Source organism: Austrofundulus limnaeus, unplaced genomic scaffold (genome assembly GCF_001266775.1).
Source record: "Austrofundulus limnaeus strain Quisiro unplaced genomic scaffold, Austrofundulus_limnaeus-1.0 Scaffold504, whole genome shotgun sequence".
In the NCBI taxonomy this organism is placed as follows: Eukaryota; Metazoa; Chordata; class Actinopteri; order Cyprinodontiformes; family Rivulidae; genus Austrofundulus; species Austrofundulus limnaeus.
In genome coordinates, this window is record NW_013952906.1 from 89,979 (window position 1) to 97,914 (window position 7,936).

At 41.0% G+C, this 7,936-nt stretch overlaps 2 protein-coding genes and 1 long non-coding RNA gene across 3 annotated transcripts in view; 2 read left to right on the forward strand and 1 right to left on the reverse strand.

Annotated features, from left to right (window-relative positions):
• Positions 1-631: 631 nt before the first annotated feature.
• Positions 632-3,019, forward strand: klhl42 (kelch-like family, member 42). The gene is made up of 3 exons (XM_014025851.1): positions 632-1,736; positions 1,805-1,998; positions 2,089-3,019. Exons 1-3 carry the CDS (start codon positions 973-975, stop codon positions 2,541-2,543), a joined length of 1,413 nt encoding a protein of 470 aa, XP_013881305.1. The 5' UTR covers positions 632-972; the 3' UTR covers positions 2,544-3,019.
• Positions 3,020-5,358: 2,339 nt separating this feature from the next.
• The window catches only part of LOC106530258 (uncharacterized), an 11,532-nt gene continuing 8,954 nt past the window's right edge, over positions 5,359-7,936 (reverse strand). The window contains exon 2 of the long non-coding RNA XR_001311753.1: positions 5,359-5,623. This is a non-coding gene — a long non-coding RNA (uncharacterized LOC106530258). The remainder of the gene's footprint in view (positions 5,624-7,936) is intronic.
• The window catches only part of nrip2 (nuclear receptor interacting protein 2), a gene marked incomplete in the record, with an annotated part of 25,704 nt that continues 23,385 nt past the window's right edge, over positions 5,618-7,936 (forward strand). Inside the window, 1 exon segment of the mRNA XM_014025837.1 lies at positions 5,618-5,978. Coding sequence (XP_013881291.1) covers positions 5,823-5,978 — 156 coding nt within the window.

A 7,936-nucleotide genomic window follows, 5' to 3' on the forward strand; every position in this document is an offset into this window, starting at 1 on the left:
TATATAAATAATGAATACTTGTTATTTAACCCTCCTGTTATGTTCGTTTCTGAGGAACAGCAATCTTGTGTCAGTTTGAACCAGGGAATGTTTAATCGCACAATAATGTCAGAAAGCAAAAAAGATCCTCCAAAACATTGTTGTGTCTGATTAATGACTCCATTACTGACCATTTCAATCAATATTTTTGTGTAGTTTTTTATATTTCTCACAGATAAGGATCAATAAGGAAAATTCACTACTTTTCATTAAAAAAATGCAAATTACATTTTTTATATCCACTGAAAGAACCTATACACACACAAACAGTGGTTATACGTGAAATTATATTTTTTTTAGATTTTTTTTACATGTTGATCTATGTAATATTTAGATGTACTTTATGTGTGTGGGAGGGTTGCAAATACGTTTCACTGAAAAAAAAAATACTTTCAACTATTTAAAAAAATGTACTTCACCACGGGTCAGTTTGACTCGCACCATAATAGGAGGGTTAAATGTGAGTTTTGCACCAGTGATTATGTTTTGGTTCCATATCATTTGTTTTCCTGTAAATGGTTTGACCGACAGGTGGCAGCAGCGCGCACGAGCAGCTCTACACAACAATAAACTCACGAACAAGAAGCTCCGAATCAAAACAGTGAAAAATTGACAGCTCGACCCATAAACGGCCCTAAAACCACTTTTAAAAGTGTTCCTACGAAGGTCAGAAATAAAGCGTAAAATGTAAGTGCCATGTTCTAATAAGAGACAGTTTTCTGACGAGCTGTTGAGGAATGTTAATCGGAGAAAAGAGTCGTTTTGTCCGGTTTTCTCAGGACCTCTCTGTTAGCTGTTAGCCTTTAGGAGAGCTGCTCCACGGGGATCTATGGGATGAAATGACCATATATAGGCCGGCCATCGAGCTCCTCCGCCGGTAAACAGTAAACTCGTCGCGAGGTTGACAAAAAAATAAAATAAAAGCTCTCCAACATGTCATCAGACCAGATTATTGCCATTGTGGTGGATGACAGGACTTATGAGGTAAATAAAAACAAGCTGATAGAGAAAAGCGACTATTTCCGAGCTCTTTACAGCTCCGGGATGAGGGAGTCCTCAGAGGACTCCGTGCAGCTGCAGGGKCTCAGCGTCCCGGGCCTGGAGCTGGTCCTGGAGTTCATCAACACCTCCAAAGTCCAGGTGGTCAACGAGACTCTGGAGGACCTGATTGAGACCGCTTCCTTCTTACAGGTCACCTCCATCCTGAAGCTGCTGACCTCAGAGATCCGGCAGGATAACTGTGTGGAGCTGTTCAGCCTCTCTGAGGTTTACGGGACTCAGGACCTGCGGAACGCCTGCCTCAAATACATGAGCTGCCACTACCATCCCATGCTGAGGCRTCCCGAGTTCATCAGTTTGCCCTCTGGTGTCCGGGACCAGGTCAAGGACACGCGCATGAAAGGCACYGCCACCCTGGTGGCCATCGGAGACTTCACCAGTCTGACCCTGGATGTGCCTGATCAGAAAGGATCCTGGTCCATGCTCCGGTATGGAGAGGTGGAGCAGCGTTGGAAGCCACTGGTGAACAACTTGCCAACAGACATGGCCAACGTCCGGGGTTACGGATCTGCTGTTCTGGATAACTACCTGTTCATAGCGGGCGGATACAGGGTGTCCAATCAGGAGATCTCTGCTGTGCACTGCTACAACCCCTGCAGCAACAAGTGGAGCCAGGTGGCTCCGCTCAACCAGAAGAGGTATACTTGCCTCACAGCAATACTGATTGTACTTAGTCATGTTTCACCCTGTGCGTCCTCTCCTCCAGGTCTAACTTTAAGCTGCTGGCAGTACAAGGGAAGCTGTATGCGGTCGGAGGCCAGTGTCTGGGCACCGTGGAGTGTTACAGTCCAGAGTACGACTGGTGGACCTGCGTGTCTTCCATGCCCGACCCGCTGGCTGAGTTCTCAGCTTGTGAGTGCCAGGGTATGATCTACGTCATGGGTGGATACACTGCTAGAGGTTTGTATAATTTAATGCTTTGCACGTCATGTTTTTAAACCATGTTGCRGTCGTGCTCTACATTTATTGAGATGTTTTTGTGTCTCACAGACAGGAACACCAACGTCCTCCGTTACTGCCCCACCTCCGACACCTGGACAGTGTCTCGCTCCTGTTCGGCTCACGTTCGCAAGCAGCAGATGCTCTCAGTGGAGGACACCATCTACCTGGTGGGGGGCTACACCCACGAGCTGCAGGCGGGCCGGCGGCAGTGGCGCCCCAGCCACACGGAGGACTCTCTGATGGTGCAGTCCTACGACGTCGCCACGGGGAAGTGGGCCCAGCTGAAAGAGAACACGTCCAAATCGGGCCTGAACCTGACGTGCGCGCTGCACAACGACGGCATCTACATCATGAGCCGAGACGTGGGCCTGCCCACCAGTCTGGAGCACCGCGTCTTCCTCAAGTACAACATCTTCTCCGACGGCTGGGAGGCCTTCAGACGCTTCCCGGCTCTGGGACAGAACATGCTTCTCTGTTCGCTTTACCTCCCCGATACGCTGTGACCGGGAACAACTGGACTGCTTGTTGGGCTGAACAAGGCCRCGTTGTGTCAGTGGGAATAGGCTGTTTAACCTCTGTGCCTCCAAATGAGCACACTACACTTTACACACTGCTGCACATAAAGGAGGGATGTGTGGGGAAAGTGACGAAGCCAACGTGACTCACGGGTCAACAGCTTCATAACAACACATTTCACTTTCTGCTTCCCCAAATGTTTGGTTGCCAAATGTGTCCAGATGCTTACAGGAGTGTTGTGAGTTGTCCAAGCAGCAATGAGGGCTTTTCTGGGTAAAGAGAAACATTAATAACCCTGATGTTTCCATTTTTACCTTATGTTCACAACATAATACATTTATTTGTCTCTATGTTGCACAGAGCATCCATAAAGTCCGTTGTTTTTGGTTGAAATGTGTTACTTTTTTGTCATTTTTTTTGTAATTTTTTTCCCTCTATAAATACACTAAAAGTTCAAAACACAGTCTCGTGAACTAAATGATGCACGTGTGCGTTCTGCTATCTGAGTTTTAAGTATCGTTAAAAAAAAAAGCACAAAGCCAGCAGCTGACCAAAACAGTTTGTTTTTATGCTCTCAAGTCACTTTTTGGTTTGTTTATAAAGAAAAGGGGTTAGCAGTCTTATGAGAGAAAGCTTTAAATAAATAAAATATGGAGAGTTTTGTTTAAAGCTAAGCCTTATGGAGTTTAAATTGACCAAGGAAATTTTGTGATTAAACGAGTCATATATTTTAGATGAGACGATCACAGTTATTTCTATTTAATTGTATTAATCAACTTCTGAAAGTTGCATTAATCTTAGCTTTAGGAACAGTTTTGCATTTAAAGTAATTATTGTCCAGATAAAACAACTTCTTAATTTAATTTAATTTTATCTTTTATTTATACAGGAAAACCTCTTGAGACTATTGTCTCATTTACAAGAGAGACCTGTTTTAAAAGCAGTAATTAGCTGAGAAACTTAAGAAAACAGTTGTTGGCTCAGTCTTTCCCCCTATTTTTTTAAAGGGATCCATGATTAGTTGTAACATTAGAATTTATTTAATAAACATTTATTTTAACTGTAAAATAAAGACTGGAAAAATACTGTAGGCTGTTTAGCTTTGAAAAAGTTTAAAAATATATTTTAACACGGACGGAGCCATTTTATTTACACACAAAGCATTCTGGGTAAATGATGACGTGGATAGGTCCTCGGTATGAGCGAGCTATATCCACCCTGAAGGTTAATCCTGGACAATATTCAATTCAATTCAAATTCAATTCATAAATACTTTATTGATCCCAGAGGGAAATTAGGTGTTGTTGTAACCCATTTAACTAAAAGCTGGAGGACAACAGAGCTGCTTCATGGAAGAAGAACCTCACCTTAGCCTGTTAGCCTTTGTGCTAGCGCCAAAGCTATATTACCTTATATGTATTAGCTCGGTGCTAAACTGAGGTCCTCCATCCATATTTTCAGTTACAGGCTGAGTCATTTCTACCTTCTCCTCTCTGTCAACGCTCTCTGGTTTCATTTAAAAGAGTCGATCATCAGATATTGTCCAAGATTAACCTTCAGGGTGGATACAGCTCACTAGCAGCCTCGTGCCGATGACCTAGTTGATGTCATCATTTACCCAGAATGCTTTGCGTTTAAATGAAATGGCCCCGTCCGTGTAATATATTTTTAAACTTTTAGTTTAAAAATGAGAAAAACTAAACAGCCTACAGTATTTTTACACTCTTTATTTTACAGTTAAAATATATGTTTATCAAATAAAGTCCAATGTTACTACTAATCGGGGATCCCTTTAAATTCATTTATTCATTTCATATAAAATTTTTTTTATATACAATAAAGAAAAAAAATCATCACTATGCAACATAGTCCAAATGTTCTTGATTTTTAGTATTTATGTTTGCAGTCAGAAGTCTATCACTGTGATTTTAAACCTATGTCACATTAGTTTTTTTTAAATGATTTATATTAACAGTTTGTTTTCAGTGGAATTTAAAACACTGATTTTTAAAAACAAGAAGAGAATGCACAATTCTGACTTTTGCTCTTTTCTAACCCACACAGGGTCAAAATTGTACATTTGTGTRCAAAAATCTACATGTATTTAAAAGAAAAATGTGCTGAAGTTCCCAGAATAGCTCGTTAACTTCTCAGTGATCGTGATCACAGTAAAGGTTCATCATCAGACTGGATGAGGATTGAGTTATTTAACAACAAGTATGTTTGGAGGAGTTAAGGTGAGGCTTTACAACCGGAGCAGAAATATAATATACATTATTTTTGCTATAAAACCACACAGTTGAAAACTATAATGATGCAGAATGAAAATAAAGATGTGACCTGCAGGGGGCAGCACGTGCTTTTTAAAAACATTCCCTCCCTTTTTAAAGCAGTTTTTTCCACTTCACCTTCACAAGGACTCCATCATTAGAAAATTATACTGTTTTCTAAAAAAAAAACACGTTTTAATTTCACGTCATAAGATCAGGAATGAGCGTCTCGTTTGAAATCATGAGTCCCTGCAGGCAGAGTCAGAAAAATGTGTCACCTTCCAGAGGTCACACAGATTGATATTTATAGCATTTGGTGGATGAATGTGAGAAACTGGATTTTTTCATTAACTGTGGCACACAGACGGGGGCAGTCGGTGGGTCAGGAGAAATCAATAGTTGCCATTATTGGAGCGGATTGATCTTTGTTGGGAGGTCAGATCAGTTTCCTTCACACCTACAACAGCAGGGCTAATTCAGACTGTGTGACAAACCAGACGCTGCAGCTACATGTTTTTATTTTWTYYRKTTWTTTTTTTTAGATTAACAAGGTTTAAAATGCTGCCACCTCTCTGCAAAAACGAGAGAATGTGCTCTGAAGGGAAGAAGGGAGCGAGGAAAAACGAAAACAGAGATGTAAGAGAGGGATCCAAGGACAGACAGCACTGAGGGGAGGGGCGAGAACGTGCAGACTTTAGTCCCACCTTCTTCACTGCCTCTGTCAGAGAGAGAGAGCAGATCTCAGGGAGGATGTCTTCATCAGAGGAGCACCCAGGACAGGAGGACAGCTTCCCAAGCTGCTGAGACAAACAGGAGACATCAGTGGAAACCCTGTGAGGAAAGAGAGCAGGAAAAACAAGGGACAAGACAGACTGGAAGAGGCTTCATCTGCTGGATTATTATTCTGTAAAGAAGACAGCCTTAACCACCTYGTCTCTTAGAGCTGTGAGGACCTCTCTCTGTGCTCCAGAAGAGACTGCCTCACGCTTGGAGACCATGAGCGAGACGAAGAAAGGGGAGCTAGCCATCCGGGACAAAGCCATCCTGCACCAGCAGAGGCGTCTCAAACAAGCCACGCAGTTCACACACAAGGACTCAGCTGACCTCCTGCCCCTGGACGGACTCAAGAGACTCGGCACGTCCAAAGACCTGGTGAGTGCACCTGAGTGTCCATGGCTTACCGGAGTGTGATGTCAGATTGTTTGAGGCTGAGGATGCACATTTCTGTCAAGGTGGAACTCAGACATGCACCTATTTTACCCACAATTCAGCTGGCTCATATTCCTGACTATCCACATTTGTWTTTTCCAATTTGTAGGAGAGCAGAAGCAATAAAAAACCCTCCATGTCTTTGATAAACTGACAAAACTATGTCATTTAAAATGTGTTCGAAACAAAAAATAATTAGCGAATCGTTTAGGAAGACATTTAACTCATGTCTGTGTTTATCTGCAATGTTATCAAAATATCTTATAAACTCAAATTTTAATGGAAAGAACTGATTTATTTTTGAAGTCAATCGGCATAAAATGCATTTAATTCAGTCAGTTTTACAGATACTGAGCTAGAATTTGGTGTGGTAGTAGCTGAGAGTCATCCCCGTCCCCGACACATCTCACAAGATCTGGCATAATGTGGAGTTTAACCAAAACAGCTTTAACTCTGTCTTTTCACATGAGACGTTCTTAGTCTAAAAGTGAAGGATGGCGGGTGATATGCATTCCTTTGAGGAATATAGGCCTTTAAGTCTAAGCACGTTGCTCTCTGATCCAAACAGGTTCAGTTTAAAAACATAAAACGTTCCGATGAACAGAGAACGAGTGTCCGGGCAATGAGCACCTTTATCTGGGAGCACGGCTCTGTTATGTAAACTGTTGCCTCAGCATCAGACCGAGTCATGAAAGATTCAGAGTCTTGCTCTCTGCACACACAGGAGGAAATGTCAACCCTGGTTACAGTTCACCGAGTTCTCACACAGTCAGAAGCACTCGTGGATGTTACGGGACCAGACGCTGCTCTGAATGTAAAGCTGAACTTCCTCCTTAACGCAGTGGTTCTGAACACTCTGGAGGGACTCCTTGTAATAATCCCATTTATTGCTCCATTAACACAAGTTGTGCTTTAATGGCTGTTTCCCCTGAGCTCAACTAATTCAATACATCTCTCTGAGCTCACTGCAGATATTTAGTTCGAAATTGACATTTTCTCCCACTTTTATTTCCACCAAGTTCTTTTGTTTACAATAAATTTATATAAATACGATTATTTCTTTTAATAATCTTGTAAAACAGCAGATAGATACAAGAAAAATGTACAATTTATAAGCAATGATCTAAACCAGACCTGAAGTCAGACAGTAACTTAGACTTCTTAGCTAGTTGAAACATGACTTCAACAAATAAAGTATATTTACTATTTTTTACTTGTCATAAATAATATTAATAAATATTACCATTTATGGTATAGGTAACAACATCTTTTACCATTTAAATTTGTTTAGTTGCATTGAAACATAAATGTCAAATTTACAAATGATTTTTATATTAAATTAACTAAAACAAATTTCAAAAATTAAAATTGGGGGCGGGCCCTCATTGACCGGCCTCTTGAAAGTCACTGAGCCCACAGGCCACCAGTTGAATAGCCCTGTTATACACTATAATGTATAAATAATACACTTCTTAATATCACCATTAATAGTTTTTACATAATCAGACTTATAGAAACTCCATGAGCGYCWCTCGTTTTGACATTTTTGTCTAAAACTCCCTTCTAATCCCAGGATGAAGGATCAGAGGTTCAACACAACCACACATCTTGAAACAACTGAAGAAAATATATAAAATAAGATTTTATCTAAACTTTATTAGATTCAAAGAGCTTAGTGAAAAAAAAAAAAACCAAAACATTTTCAGCTTGTAATTCTCCATTTCCTGCAGGAGCCTGAAATTCCTCCCATTATAAAAGMAGTTTTCTCTTTCATAAAAACAAAATGAAGATTGTTAATAAAAAAGAAGCAGTCTGCTACACAGACGTGGCTGCGAGGAGCTAATTTAAATGGCATCTGTTTTATATGACTTTCTATCAGAAAAGCCCCAGAAAACTGCCAA